We start from the raw sequence: 16391 nt of genomic DNA, 5'->3' as shown, positions 1-16391 counted from the left end.
TGTTGTAGGATCTCAAAGAACTTTCTGCCGTCCAACCATAAGAAACAGGAAAAACACCTCATAGGAGGCTGGAAAAGCTCTGAGAGCTTTAACCAAAATAGAACATGCTATACATTAATATTGATATTAATGCTTAATATTGATACGTTTCAGGATGAGGTTCAGACGAGACCACTGGAAGCTTGCAAGCTTTGCCAAGCAGAGCTGCAGCTTCATGGGGAACCACAGTGCCAAGGTTTGCTGCAACAGAACATCTGAGCTCAGCTCCTGCTGCCAGGACCTGAACAAGGTTGGTTTTTTTTTTTAAGGGAAATTCTGGAATAGAAATGATTCTTTAATCAAAAGCTCATCTTCCCTCTGATCTCGTAGTGCATCGCATGGCAGAAGTGAAGACAGGATCCCCAGGACTTGGCATTTCCCTTCTTTCTAACGAGCAGTTTCCTGGCTGGGCTGTGCCTATCACCCTCACTGTTGTGATTCCCATCCCTGGAGCTGTGCTGCCCACGCAGGGCTGAGCTGCAACACCCACTGCCAGCTCCCACTGCTGCACTGCATTTGTGATGGGGAGGAAAGGAGCGCTGTGCCGTCCCAAGGTGCAGATGGAGGAGGCAGAAAGCACCAAAGTGGGGACAAACAGCTTGACCAAGCCAGGAGGGCAATGGAAGTTGGATGAGAAGATTTTGCTTTTTAATAAAGCAGGAATGGTGTTTCTTTAATGACAGCTGCAGTGCGCCTCGCCTTGCTTCATCCTGACTGCAAGCAGAGCCAAGCCCTGGCCATGCAGCCCCAGCTGCACGGGGCTGTTTGCTGACTAATGGTGACTGCAGAGCCAGGCAGCTGTTGGGGCAGCAGGGCTCTGAATCCTCACGCTGCAGCCCCCGGGCACTGCTAAAAGCACCCTGCAATGCACACAGCACCTCCTGAGCTCCAGCATGAGTGTCACCAACCTGCAGCTCACCCTGGTGTAACAGCACAGAGCTCAGAGCACAGACCTGGAGAGAACACACTAAATACGACATGGAATCCCTGTAACACGCTTCCAACCACTGGTCAGGTGAACATCTGAATACAGAATGCAATAACCAGGGGGAAAGTTTCTTACCAAGTGTCCAATGGTTTCATTTAATAACGTGTTTGAAAGATGGATCGTATTTAACATCAGAAAGCAGCACTGTCTGTACATTGCCATGCCAGCTTCCAGCCCTTGAGATTGCACTGCATGGGACAGAGCTGCCTATTGCCTCCTGCAACTAAAGGCTGATGCACAAAGCAGGGCAGCAGCGCTATCTGACATCCAGCCCTGCCTCCTGCCTGCACCCAACCCAGCATTGAATTCCAACAGCAGCACATCCTGGTTGGGAAAAAACAGGAGATGGAGAGGATTCACACACACACACACAACCCCCCCCCACATGGAAACTCAACCTCTAACGAGGGGCCCAATGTTTTGGTACACGGTCCAAGAACTCTGTCTCCAAGGCCCTGCAATAAACACCTCCCAGCTGAACGCCTCCTCCCCCGGATTCCCACGCAACACAACACCCTGCTCTGATGGCACCGGACCCAGCGGTTCCCAGCAAAGCAATGGATGAACCATCCAGGTTGTGCACCCTCCGACAGCACCACCTGCATTGACTCCAGCTCTGACAGGCTCCATTAACATCGCCCAGCAATCAAAGAAAGGTTCAGACTCCAAATGGCTTTTCCACCCAAAGCTATTCAGCAGAGGTGGCAGCTCAGAATAAGAAGATCAATTATGAGACCATGTGTTGTTACAGACCCCCCTCCCAAAAGGGCACCAGAGCAAACCCAAACCCAAACCCAAACCCAAACCCAAACCCAAACCCAAGTTTTCTCCTCCTCCTGCCCTGAGAAATGGATCCAAAAGAGATTCACAAAGCAGACGGGATCTTAGAGCAATGCATTCCCAAGCAGGACATGCCTCAGTGGTAGCAGGAAGATGAAAGCTGCAGTTCAGGTCATCTCACTTACAGCAGCCTGTGCCTTCTGAGCAGCGAGGTACGTTCCACCGTGCAGCAGCACTGAGAGCTTGGCTGCCTTCCCTTCTCTCCAAACAAAGGAACACTGTTCCTCACCAGCAGGCAGCCAATGGCAGCAAATAGCAGCACATGCTTTCAGAGACACCTGTTACTGGGAGAGCTCCCACCAGCTCGGCGTGGGCCCATGGAACCCATAGCAATGCCATGGGGCTGGGGAGAAGAGCAGCACCGTGCCCAGCCCAATGGCAGCACGCTCACTTTGTTGTGATCCAAACAGTCGCCTGCTCTTTCTCAGCAGGATATAAACACACTTACACAGTCAGCATAGATGCTCGTGTTCCCTAGGGAAGATACAAGAGGATTTTCAGCTTTGTTTTCTAGATGAAGCCTGTTTCGCACAGCAGTGTTCTCCCCTTTATTTCTCTAAGGAAAAGACAAAACGCTGGGCTTTGGTCAAGGGTTCTCAATACTTGTTTTACTTTAAAACAGAAATATCTGCAGGTAAATCAGTGCTGAGCCCTCCTGCTCAGCCCCAGTTGGTGATCTGTGAGATGCTTCCCTCCTCGGGATCCCCAGCACAGCTCCAGGCTCCTCTGACCTTCCTAAGACATAGAACTCACCATTTATGTCCTATGAGAAACAACCAGAACTCACAACAGAACCACAAGCTCCTTATTCTGTGGTAGGAACAAACTCCTTGACGAGCTGGTGCTGCACTCTGAGTTTTCAACCCTTTAATTCCACTTGAAGCAAAGCTTACAGGCCATCTCCTGCTTATTGACAAGCTTCATCCTTAGAAGCTGCTCATTAAACACTGCTCTGCTCCGTGCTGCTCGTCCCCAAAAGCAAAGAGCTCCCACACTCGGAGCTGTGAGATCCTACAGTGCTGCAGGAATGGGAAGGACAAGTCAGACAGCAAGACAATAAATGGGATGAATGGGATCCACCTTCTGACCAGCAGCCATACAGCCCCCACCCCAAACACAGAGCAGCCCCCAAGGACAGCCCTATGAGAAGGACAGAAAACCAGCCCTTGCAAGCACGTATAAAACCCATCCCAAAAGAAGAGCTTCCTACTTAGTGCATGTTCTAAAGCACAAAAACAGCTGCAGGAATTCCATCCTAACTCCCCCCTTTGTGCAATAAACTTATGGACAAAGACCAAGCCCAGATTTCTGCTGCAAAGAGGTTATTTCTGGTGCCCTGGCTGTACTATGAGCAGCTGTCCGTGCATGCTAAGACCTCCAGCTCTCAAACCTGCCTGCTTGCACACCTTGCTGCCTGCCCTGCCCGAATGTAGTTATATCTTAATGCAATTAGGAGAGCCCTCAGATCTCCTCCTGACGGCTGCAGCTCTCTGTGACTCCACTTCCTGCACCCTATTCCTGACCCTGAACCATCCCTCTGTGTCTCAGCTATTGGTTGCTCTGTTTGCACATCTACCTGGTGCTGCACTTCAACTCATTAAGCTGTTAATGATTAACGCGACCCGGCAAAAGAACACAAGAATGCTTTTGATGCTTCATAGGAGAAAAAAATAAACCCCAACCCAACAAAACCCAGTATTCATTTCTTTTGAACACAAGGATTCACTGCAGCGTCTGACTCTATATGTGCATCCCATGCAAGGGCTGCACTCAGCACCTGCACCAAGAGCTGCAGGAGGACACCTCAAGTTTTAGCCTTTGTTATTGGCCTGCTGCTTTAATTTAGATCCCAGCCCATCAACAGGATGTTATTTAATATCAGGCTCCGATTTGCAAGAATAGATTCTTCTGGAAGATGGGGTATTTTTAGCAGCTGCCTGCATTGGCAGCACTGAGACAGCAGGACGAGAGGCAGAGCTCCCACCACCAGCACAGCCCTCAGCTGCTCCATAAACCATCAGCTCCATCTGATGGGGAGACGTTCTTTAGAGGGGCCTGCAATACCACCATCATCTCCGTGCTTGAGAACAGGAAACCTGAAGAGATTCATGCAAGAAATAGAACAGAATAAAGAAAAGATCCTCACTGCAATGGGATTTTACTGGTTGCCCAAGGAGGCTGTGGATGCCCCATCCCTGCAGGCATTCAAGGCCAGGCTGGATGTGGCTCTGGGCAGCCTGGGCTGGTGATTAGCAACCCAGCACATCGCAGGGGGTTGGAGCTGTATGAGCACTGTAGTTCTTTTCAACCCAGGCCATTCTATGGTTCTGTGATTGACACGATCCTACAATCTGCTGCCAACAGCGCAGTGACTGATGGCCACTATATGAGTGGGACCATGGTGGGGAGGTACCGGGCTGGTCCTGAGCCCCACTGCTTTAGGACAGCGCTCTTCTGACCCACATTGATGTTATTCAGAAGTGGAAGAAAAAAAAAGCCTGAAACACATGGTTAAGTTTTCAAACGCATTCAAGAGCTCCGAAGCCAAACGTTTCACAACAGAAGCCAACACAAAAGTAATTGTATCAGAAACAAAGAGCAATCCACTGCAAGTCGATTGCTGCAAAGCCTCCAAGGGTCCAAAGGGCCAAGTGGGATGAACAGCGAAACTGTTCAGTGCTCTCCCACCCCCAGACCCAGAGGGTTCCCAGCTTTAGGAGGGTCAGGGCATCTTCTCATGAGCGTAGCTGGACCCAGAGCTGCCACCAATTCCCCAACACCTCCTTTGTCCAGGCAAGCATCAGCTACATAAATAAGAGATGATTTGGGACAAGTAACACTCAGAAATGAAGTGAGACACGCGGGAACTCCAATACTTCCATTAATGCTCCATTTGTACCAGGTCAGCAGTTCTCAAGGGCAGTGGGACAGGCACAGACACATCCCTGTATTTCCTGTTGGACCAAAATCCCCCGGCTCCAACCAGAGCTCCGCTTGTTTGACAAGAGCAGAAAACATCCCCCAGCGAGCTCCAAAGGAAGGGGAAAGCAGTTCAGTTCCATACAGCAAAGCCTTAACGCAGCTCCGGGTGCAGCTGGCCACGAGCAGGCAGACAAGAGTGAGATGAAAGCGGGTCTGAGGAATGCCACAACATCAGAGCACAACAATAAAGAGGATTCCTACAGCAGATTCCCCCAGTAACAGAGCAGCAGCCAGCTCCTCATTAGCGGGGCCTGCCTCGTCACTGCTACGAGTGCACTGACGTCTCGTGCAAGCATCACAGCTCCAAGCTGCTGGGGATTCAATGCAATACACACCAGCATGGCCCCTACCTGAGCTGGGAGCCACACTGTGCCATGCAAAGGATGGGAGGAGGGAGCAGAGCACAGCGCAGCTCCTGCCCTCGGGGAGGGGAGCACACAAACACACACAGCATCCTGCTGAGAACTACTGGGATTTCTCAGCACTTTTTCCATACAGCCCCCAAAAGGCGTGAATAAGTCGTTTTTCCTTCAGGTTTATCATGGAGAGCCTTTGTCCCAGCGCTCACCTTCGCTTCACAGCAGGCAAAACAAGCAGCTCCATCTGCAGAGCAGTTAATCCCATCAGGGCTTACCTGTACCCAGCCCTGCAGTGTTGGGTTTCAGGCATTTAACATAAGCAGTGCACACCTGGTCGCAGCACACACACATATGGAGGGACAAGGCAGCGCTGTGCCATGACAACTCGGATGGGTTATGAAAGCTCTCTGCTCCTCCAGAGGACACTGTTTTGATAAGAAACACCACACCGACAGCCAAAACAAGGAGAGTTAGCAGCAATGATATACATCATACCCAGGAGATGGGGATGCTCATGCAGGACAGTTAATGCAGGAGAAGCAGCAGGGCATGTGCAGCATCCCCAGCAAAGGGTGAAGGAGTTCATCACCATCACAGCTGGAGACAGATGGAACTTCACCCTCGTCTCACCAGCCTTCCCAGCGATGCTGCTGTTTCTTCAAGTTATTTTTTGCTGTGTCAGCACAAACTGCACCTTCCTTCTGGCCTTTAGGAACTGCTGCATGTGGCAGGAGAGCAGCTCATGATGGAGCAGGAGCACAGAATCCTTTTCTTCTTACAATCGAACACGGCAAAAAGGCAATAACCACAAAACGTTGTGCATGGAGCAGCAGCCCTGCAAGAGTCCTGCATTCAAAGCTCAGCCCCACAGAAGGCTGATTGTCTTGGTTTTTCTGAAATAGGCAGCCCTGGAATAGCAGCAGTCACATGGAGCAGGGCTCCGATTCACACGAAAATAGGCAGACTTTGCCGTTGTGGTTTTTATTTATGCTACTGTCCCGGGCCTAGAAATGGCAGTAGTTGCTCAAAAAGAATCTTCTCCTCCTGGCCAGAGAGATTCAAGCTTTAGCAGAGCTGGAAGCACGCACAGAGCCTTGTGCACTCACCTCCTCCAGCACTCCCAAGGCCAGTTGCTGTGGGTCAGAGCCACAAGGCTTCTGCAATCCAGATACAAATTGGAGAGAAGGGGAAAAAAACAAGAAAGAAAACACTACCAGGATGCAAAGCACCGATGTTGTAAGATTTGATCTCTTCCTGCAATGCAAGGTACCTTTACTCACTTGGCATGGTGAGAAGCAGCTTTAAGGCACATGCATGCCAGCAGCTCCTGAAGCATCCCAGAATGGAGAGCTGCTGCTTTGCAAGGGAATAAATGGGCAGATCTAAAACAGGGAGTTGGTTCTGTCTGATAGGGATAGAAGAGGACAGCGAGCCACCTGGCCAGCAGCAGCTTCCCCATCACAAAGCACGGCCTCAGAGGACTTAATACCTAACTCAGTTGGAAGATTAAATAACTAACTTGATAACAGAGAGCCACAGATAAGACACACGGAAGTGAGACGTCCATGCATTGATGTTTAAGCAAATCTAGACCACAGCAATTTCTTGCTGTGTTCCCACAGGCCATTTACCTGCAAGGTCACCTGGGCCATTGCACTGAGCAGGGACAACACAATTCAAACCCACGTTCATTAAAGCACACACACAAATTCCTTTCTTTAAGGTCCTTTTTTCCCCCCTCCAAGAATCCATTTTTGAGACTTCTATTAACTCTCCCCTAAAAACAAATGAGAAGCAAAAACCCGACCTTGCTTCTTACACCAGAGTGGATTGGATTTGGTAATGCAGTGTAACATCATCAGCCCTGAAGCAGCAAAAGCTCAATATTGGTCATTAAATAGCAGCCACCAGGGAATGCACTAAATGCTGAGTGTCTGTAAAGCCCTATGAGCTCCTGTGCTGCAAAGAGGTCCAAATGGAGCCATCCCAGCTCTAACCCAGCTAAACTCACAGAAAACCCCACCAACACAACGTGGGTAACAGCTCCAAGTATTTAACCCAGTATTCTAAGAGATGGCAGGAAGATCCAGCTGCAAATGGACTGGGGTGAAAAAGCACTTCTGAGATACCCAGCCTTGAGCAATGAATGACAGCAGAACAATCAGCTTCCATCCCCCCCCCCCCCCCCAATTCATAGCCCTCCATTAATAAAGTCCTGCCTCATACAAATAAAGTCCTGCAACATTTTCAACATCATTATGCATTACCATGGAAACAGCTTATAAAAAAATAAAGTCAGACATGCAATGCAAGCTTACAGCTCTGCTGCACCAGGGATACCTCCATCCTGCTTATATCCCTCTTTAATTTGGTGACCAAACCTTCTGAGCCCAATAAGGACAAGTTGCTGCTGTAGTGCGGGTGGGTGTCAGTGGTTCTGCACTGCTTTCAGACACAGAACGTGTTATTAAACAAGCAGCCCAATGAAGTCACATCAGCCCCTGTGTGTGCTCAGTGTGCTGGGATGCACTTCAAGAAGTGAAGTGACACTCAGAGCTCCGGCAGCGCTGTTTGGTGCTGCATCTGCAGGGCAACTGTGCAAGCGTGAGAGCTGCAAGTGTGCACTGTGCAGAGCAGGGATGCACGCAGCTAACAGATGAACGGAGCTGTAAAGCAAGCAAAATACGTTACAGAACTGAGTGCTTGAGGACAGAGAGCGCTCGGCCATTCATAAGACAGCACCAATTAATCCTCTCCAGCAGCGGCGTCACGAGGTGAGCCCGGCCCAACTCCGCCACCATTATCACAGGGAACATCTCGTATTGCAGCTCCCACATCATGGTTGCACATGAGGGCAGGGGAGAGAAAGCAAGCAGCCATCTGCCAAGCTGCTCACCTGGCGGCTCCTGAGCCTCAATGCAGCTCTCCCCACCTCCCCCCCCACCAACATCAGGCACTGCAGCCCCAGGAGCTGCTGCTGCACAGCAGGGCTGCTCTCAATGCACACGGCTGTTTGAGACACTCCCAGCAGCGGGTGGGAGCTCTCAGCAGCACAGCTCTGCAACTGTGCCCCAGCTGAAATGAAAGCTCTTGATGCAGGGCAGCCCTGCAGTGCTGGGGGGGCCCGTGTGAACCTGTGCCAGGTACCTCCTGTAAATAGCTCGCTCAGCACCACGGCAGGCGTTCCAAAAGGCAACCTCACTGCACAGAAGGTCAGGGCGGAAAGAAGAGCTGGATGTTACTCAAGCAAAACATTTCGTCCCATCAATGACCAGCAGCACATTGGGAAGTCAAGGCACAGAACTGCAGCTCAGGCTGGAGAATAGAACCAGCACCAGCACCCAGACAACTCCAACAAACCCAATGGCAGCTTGGCTGTATCACCAACCAGTATGACTACTAATGGGCAAAGGCATGTGTCCATCATTCATTAACACACACAGCAACTCATAGCCCGAGTGCTGTAAGTCCCATCTGATCTAAGCACTGTCTCCAATAAGACCCAGCAGAGCCACGCAGCTCTCCAAGCCTTGGGAAGGAGATGCTCACAGCCAGGGTGTGCCCAAAACACAGCGCATGGAAAATACAGGGCAGGGAGGGGGCAGTGCCAGATGAGCAAAGGGAGGGAAATGCTTTCCCGGCTGGAAGGAGAGTGGAGCTGAGAGCAACCGGAACGGAGCTGCTGGAAGGGAGAACAAAGGAGGGGGAAAGGAGCCAACGCTGCTGCATAATGAAAGCCAAAGTCTTGCAGGGAGAAAAAGCACATCTGCGAAGCGCACCTCGGCGATCCCTTTAAGGAAGCCCACATTTGCCATTCCTCCACTTCTTAACGCCAGGCACGGTCGCTTTTCATCTTGGATCGGCATCAAAGAGGACAAAAACGCATCTCTGCACCACAGCCGCTTACAGATGCGGCTGTAAAGCAACACAGGTCGGCTCCCCATCCCCCAGATGGTGTTTAGAGCTCAATAGTTGAGAGCAGCTCTAAACAGGGCCCCTTCTTATTGCTCAAATACTAACTGCAGCTTCACAGGAGGCTCTGGGAAAGCAGACAAGCTGCCACGCCACTCCTGTAACATTGGGTTTGCATTCACAAACATAGCTCTGCTCCTTCAGATGCCACCATGGGCTCGTTCCAATGAAAAGTCAAGTCGATATTTATTCAAACCCATCCGACGCATCACCCACATCTGAGGGAGAGCCCATTCCTCCTCAATGCCCCACTGGGTCAGGGCTGCAGAGACGAGGTACAGATAGTGCCAGACTCCAAAGGGTTGCTGCTGGAGCTCCATGCAAGACCCGCAGGTCAGCATGCCTCCAATGCACTCCAATGCTGCAAGGAAGGTGCTCTGCTGCATTCTGCCCCCGAGCCCAGCAACCTCTGCTAGTGACCTCCCCCTGTGACACAACTTCAGCCCAGAAAGATATATTTAACCCAAGGCATCAAACTCCCCCTAGGATGGAAGCCAGCACTGCCATAACGAGCTCTGCGGGCGGCAATGTGAGCACTGAGCAGACACCCAAACCCTGCACACAACGGGGATCGAGCTGGGATCAAGTCGAGCAGGCTGCTCAGCATCCCCTGCACCTCTACAAGGTGTGCAGGGCCATGATTTGTACGAGGAACAACACTCCTTTTGCCTTAACATCCTTTCCAAGCAGCGTTTCTCATGTGCCCTCTTTTCTTAATAGCAACAGGGACTCGCTGAGTGTCCTACTTACTCTGGATACCTGATTAAGCGTTTTTGAACAATGAACTGCTCTCTGCTCTTCTGCTTTCACATGCAAAGCAAGCACATGCTCAGGATTTGCTCTCTCTCTCTCTTTCTCTCTCCCCCTCCTCAGATGAAAGTCGTTTGAGGGGCATCACCCCAACCAAGGAGCTGCTGCTGAGCAGAGGAGATGGCAAACAATTCCAGCCTGACACAGAGATGCTCACAAATGGCTGAGGAGCAGAGCTGCACCTACAAACACAGCTGGAAGTCCAGGATAAGAGAAGCACTGCGTAAGCACAAGCAAATAAGTGACAAAATGTCATAAAGAGATGAACTGAGCACTGTTTTAAGTAAGTGAGAGCAAAACACGATGGTGACCCACAGGGAAACCTTCCTCACTGTGCAGTGTGGGATCTGCGCTCCACACCGCTGATACAGAGATGTCATTGACAGGCCTGGAGATAGGGGCTGCCTTATGGCACTCACACGTGGAAAATAACAGCAAGGGAGAAAAACCAGAATGTCAGAACTCTGCTCAGCCAAGTGATGCACCGAGCACAACCTCCCATCAAACAGCCCCCAATGGACACCATGCCCAATGCAGGACCCTGATGTGAGTGCTGCACCCATAAGCCAAACACCTTCATTACTCCTCCAAACCCAGCAATGCCCTGCCCAGGCAGGCAGCAGCCAGCAAACCAGCCGTGCAGTGATTCACTGCAACACTGCAGTGCAGAAGGTGCTCGGATTTCCCACTATGGCACGGGATAATTACAAAGAGTGCTCCAGCATCCTGACTGCAGGCACTGCAACCAGCAGGATGCACCCAGGGCACTGTCTGAGCCTGCAGGAGCTGCTGGGATTTGGTCAGTGAAACCTTCAGCTCGCCCTGGGCAGCTCGATGCGACCTCCAGGTAAGAGCTCTGAACTAAATAAGTTCCCACCCAGTGTTTCATTCCATCACCAAGTTGGTGGCTGTAAGGGTAACTCACCTATCACATCCCAGCTGATGGCCACAGGGCTGCCCAATGCAGGTAACTCATCAGCCAGATGAGCTGCAGAGTTCTGATGAAACTCAAACGCAACACAAAGAAACCAGCCTGGGGAAGGCAGCTGCTACAGACACACGTGGTTTTGTATCATGAATCCAGGAGCAAATGAAGCCATGTGGTGGTCCTTGAACCACCTCAGTGCCAATGCACCGTGAAGCAACCCAACCTGCACGCCCTTTCTTTATGTGTGAGACTCCAGAGCGCCTTATTAAACCAAGCCCAGGGCTGGCAGGGCTTCCCAAAAAAGGTGTAACAAATACCTCCCTGCTTTGTTTATGCATCACACCATGGCCTGGTTACCTGCACCTTCCCAGGCCCTGGGAGAGCTCCAGAAGGACATCCCGAGTTGTGCAGGCAGGACACAGCAGGGCAAATGCTTCACGTCTGTCCTTGACCAGATGCTGTTTCTGGAATGCCGCCGTGCCAGAAAAACTCAAAGGTCAGCCCTTATCTGAGCTTGATGTAAACAGGTCTTTGTTTCTTTTGCATGCTTCTACTCGGATCCCACGGGCAATGCAGACACTTATTGCAAGCGGGCTGCAGGGCAGCACTCACAGCACTGCTCTGCCCATGGAGCTCCAAGCCTGCAAGGAGTTTCCTGGGGGGAAGGAAGGAGCAGCCAGCAACAGAACCAAGGGATGAGACAGAAGATTTTAGGCACCATCAAGATATACTGTCTGCTATTGGAATTATGAATAAACACGGTAACAAAAAAGGCTTCCCTCGACTAAGGAAATTCAGCTAGCTGCAAAATCCAGCCGTATTGGAGCAACCCTGCAACAAGGCTTGGCTTTCTTTGCTCACACAAACGTGGAACAATGCTTCTGTAGATCCAAGGAGCTGCCCAAGGCAGCTTCCCAGTGGAAAAGTCAGCCTTTCCCCTTCCTGCCTCATACGACTGCTTGGAGAAGGCGGCTATTTAGATGTGCTGGGATGCAGCAGCTCTTAGGGCTGACTTCAGGAGTTCCAGTCACAAGCACAAATATGCACTGAGCCTCACCAGCACCGGAGCTCACAAGACCCAACGTCAAAGCACTCGTGTAACAGGACAGTCAATGCTACAAAGAGAAATCACTAAACACCCACAGGCATCAAGCTTAAACCAGGGTTGGTGGGCCTGCCCTGGATGGCAGCACACACACACAGCAGCATCTGACACCGCACACAACACAAGGAGAGCTCTGCATTGACTTGAAAATCTTTGGCTTTTAAAGAGGGCTGGGGAACGTACAGGCATGACTAACACAGAGGGCAGAGAAGTCAGCAAAGGATTTCACGCATCGTGTCGCTGAATACCGCACTTCAACTTGGGATTAAGATGAGTGGCAAGGAAATTTCACTTTGCTAGACAACACAGAAACTCATAATATAGGAAATTTAATATTATCTTGGACACAAAACTCTGCTGAATGCTGCCTCCAGTCACTGCAATAGTAATCAGCTCCGTTTTGCTGCTAATCCCAACAGTCTGCAGGCATTACAAACAGGAGTAACACCACTGAACTCATCTCTAACAGCACGAGGGCACAGTGCCCCTACATCCAACCAGCACCACATGTGCTCAATCCATACTGAAATCCATCCTGTGCTAACATCCCAGAGCATGAAGTTTAGCTAGAATTCAGTATCTGAGAGCTGTAACATGCATCGTGTTTATCAGCATCCATCCACACCAGGGGGTCTTTGGGGGGATGCTCAAGTTACAGAGCACACATTGCATCCACCCACCTCACTCAGTAGAATTCATGGCAGTACAGACCAAGCAGGAGCATCACTTTGGACAACAGGTATCAAAATGCATCCATAGAGATCTGAGCAAACCCCCAATAGGGTGGGGGTGCCAATAAGGTCCCTGTTCCATTGAGGACTGCTTGGGCTGCAGAGGTTTCAGTCAGCAGCAGCCACAGGCTGAGCTCAGCACAGAGCACATCTGCAAGCAGCATATCACACAGTCCAAACACAGGGCACGGCCTTAACAGAGACCTGCCCTAAGGGCTGCAATAAACTCTCCTGGGGAAAAATGCTTTTCTTTGGAAGAAGAATTTCTCCCGTTCTTTGACCTGTCCAGGCCTCCCCCCTTGATGATGATTTTCCTCCTCCACACACAAACTCACAGCTAATACTAATGCAAACAGCATCCAGTTAACACCACGTTAGGCTGCTGTCACCATTTAATGCCACTCACAAACAAGAAGATTCCCAGCAGTAACCTCTTCCTTCATCTCAGAGGGCACACTCTTCCACCAGCACTCAGACCAAACCCTTGCAGAGGCAGCTGAACAAAACATAAAACAGAACTCTGCCTTGGTTTGCAACAGAGGTTCCCATTGCAAAAAGAGAAATGTTTCAGGACAGGTCCAATGCACAAGCAACCAGACACAACTGCTTACAGTACTTTGGGTCTGCTGCTCGACAGCGTGTCCAGGACTGCTCTGGGGGCATGAAGAACATCTTCAGAGCTGAACTAGGAAACAGGCCACCAGTCACACCACGCCGGTCTTAACCTTTCCTGCTTCGATCCAAGCCCATCCAAACACGTCCTGTAACACCCATGTTCTCTACCTGTCACCTCTCAGCTCACCCTGCCAGAAGGAAGCAAAGCACGACTGCTACTCACAGCGGTACGTGGGGCTGCTCTGGATCTGCTTTGGTCAGTTCCTCCTCCTCGACGTCAGACTCTCCTCCTGAGCTGCTGTCAGTGACATCCGAGTCAAACGCCTGCTCGCTGGATCTCAAGTTGGCCATGCCACTGGCCGTGAATCTCTCCAGTTCTTCCGATATCGAATCGCTCTTCAAGAAGCTGCTGAGACCTTCTGAAGTAACTGTCTCGCTCGCAGCTTTCCTCAAAGCTGCTTCTGCTTTTCTGGTCAACATCAGCTGGCTGCGATGCCTCACAGGGTCCAAAGTTGGAAGCTTGCTCAGAGTTTTCTCCAAGAAGCCGCCCAACTGCTGCTGGATGTGTCTCTCCACCTGCTTCGCCTGCACCACCTGCAAACGTTTCTGCAGCCTCCGAGCACGGTTCTCAATGTCCGCCTGCCGTCGCAGCAAAGCCCTCGTCCTCATCTCCGAGTCGAGGGTGCTGTGATGGCCGGCGGACAGAGAAGGTTTCTGCTCCTCCAACCTACTGCTCCCAAAGTCCGAGTGACCGCCAACCCCGGGCAACCTGGTCTCTCCGCTGCCCCCCTCCAGCACCTGCTGCTGCTCCGTGGAATTAAGGGAAGATTTGTTTGCAGTGCTATTATTGCTAAAAGGAGTCGTGCGTTCCGCATCAAGGCTTCTGTGTGGAAGAGTGCAATTGGTCAACCCGGCCTTCAAGTCCCCCAATTCAGAACCTCCTGCATTATAGTCAACGCCCTGGAGGGCGGCAGCAGGAGCAGCACACTTCCCACCGTTCAGAGCACTAGAGTTTTCATGGTCTGAATTGGTGCTTTTGGCCAATTTCTTGGCCAAGCCGTTCACAGGTGCTTGCGGGAGAGGTGGCTGGCTGTTAGCACTCATTGTTTTCAGATTCTCCAAAGTAAATTCCAACACCGGTTGCCTCCCCAACAGATCACTCGTTTTCAAGAAGGACTGAGATAACAGAGAGTGAGATTTAAGGACTGTCTGCTTGTTGAAGACTCCTTGCAGCTTCAGAGGCTCTTTTGAAGAGACAGATGTTACATCCGAGCAGAGATAAGAGGCCACTAGTGGCTGCAGCTTGCCCAGCTCTTCCTTCGTGGGGCTGTTTCGGAAATCTAAACTGGGATCCTCCGGAGCGATGGCTTTCCTTTTGGTGCCGTTGGCAGCCAGGAGGATGTTGTTGGCGTTGCCGTTGCTCTCGGCACTGCCAGGTGACAAGGTGGAGGACGGGGGAGCCAGCTTGAATCGGATGTGGTGAGCTTCAGCTGCTGCGTCAGTGAGAGCGGGCGCCATCGCAGCCATTCAGCACAGAGACACGGGAAGTCCAGCCTCTCCCGGTGCCGAGGCCAGCTCCACTGCCTCCCACTGCCTCTCCCGAGGACAGCCTGCAGAAAGGGATGGAGAAAGAGAAAGTTAAGCCGTGCACTCAGAGGCACCACGATAAGCAAGGCAACAGCAGCGAGATACATCAATGTGTGCAGCGCATCCTCCCCGTGCAGTGAGCAGAGCCATTAGGCAGGTGAAGACAGAAGTGGCACCAGGTGGGCTGGTCTCAAGGTTCCCCCAGATCCCCAAGCAGGCCCGCATCCTTCCAGGCCTTTAGGAACGGTTCCACCCCTGGTACCACAGCCCAGCTCCAGTTCCATCTGTAAAACACCCTTCCCTCCTACAGCCAACCCAGGTAGAAGTGACAAAGGAGAATCATGTAAGAGAAAGGCCTCGAGGGGAACAAATCTCCAACTGCTCCAGCTCCTAAAGGCTGAAGAAACCCCACAACTCCACCATCCGCTGGCAATGCCACTGAAGGAAGCCTTGGATTTCAGAGCAGTCAGCTCCCGGTGTGCACCAAGCCTGCTTCGAGCAGGCCGGGTGATTTCCAGTGTTGGCTGCTGCTGTTTCTCTTTCAAAAAAGACGGATAAAGATTAACTCGCACCATGACAGGGCAGTTCTGCACTGACCACAACACAAAGGCACCGACCTCACTCAGATGGATGAAATCAGTTACGAAAAACAACCAAAGACACTTCATTCACATAAATACTGCAACTTTCTTGCCCTAGATAGTGAGTTCCTGGTCATTTACCTACTTTATCACCAAGGAGTGCCAGCCCTGGAATGTCTCTTTGTTTTAGCTCTAACAGCATTCACATCACCCACAGGACAGGCTTTTCTATCAGTGCAGCACTCACTTCGTTCTCCTTCAGCTGCAGAAGTTGAGCAGTACTTCCACATGCGATTCCAATGTCAATTTAACAGTAAGGAATTGCACCGATGCCTTGCCCGATATGCCAGTCCTCTAACTTTACATATATTTGCATAAGCTTGTTGTAGCTGCTCATTAACGCACCCCAATGACCGAATTAACACAGCACTTTATAGGACAGGTGAGGACTATCTGAAGTTTAAAGATGGTGAAGGAGCAAAACTTAGCAAGTCTGTTTGGTTTGGGCCTCATTCAGCTGCATAAAGAGGTAGGGCAGGTACCTAATCCAGCCAACAGAACCACATTTAAATCCCATTCCTGTCTGCTTCTCTGCCCTCTCCATCCTACTCCTCTTGGGCCTCAGTGGATGTGCATCATCCTCCTGCAAGAGGGAACTGAATGTTGGTTTCAAGTCAGATCTGAGCAACTCAAGACAAAACCCAACACAAACCTGGGCTCTACCTCCCAGCAGAGATAAATCCCTTTCAGCTACACCTCTAATGCTCACCAGGTCCACATCTCAGACCCCTTCCCCCCCCAGCAGCCCAGCTCACAGATACATGACACAGGTAAAGAAGATGGGGGAGAAAAGA

General features: G+C 51.0%; 1 protein-coding gene across 4 annotated transcripts in view; it reads right to left on the bottom strand.

Moving 5' to 3' along the window:
- KANSL1 (KAT8 regulatory NSL complex subunit 1) overlaps positions 1-16391 on the bottom strand; it is a 54951-nt gene that overhangs the window by 26507 nt on the left and 12053 nt on the right. For all 4 annotated transcript variants that reach the window (XM_015885770.2, XM_015885773.2, XM_015885771.2 and 1 more), the window contains exon 2: positions 13593-14979. In XM_015885770.2, coding sequence (XP_015741256.1) covers positions 13593-14896 — 1304 coding nt within the window. In that variant the 5' untranslated portion in view covers positions 14897-14979. The remainder of the gene's footprint in view (positions 1-13592; positions 14980-16391) is intronic.

The sequence above is a fragment of the Coturnix japonica genome, chromosome 27 (assembly GCF_001577835.2).
Source record: "Coturnix japonica isolate 7356 chromosome 27, Coturnix japonica 2.1, whole genome shotgun sequence".
In the NCBI taxonomy this organism is placed as follows: Eukaryota; Metazoa; Chordata; class Aves; order Galliformes; family Phasianidae; genus Coturnix; species Coturnix japonica.
This window is presented reverse-complemented; position numbering and strand designations above follow the sequence as displayed.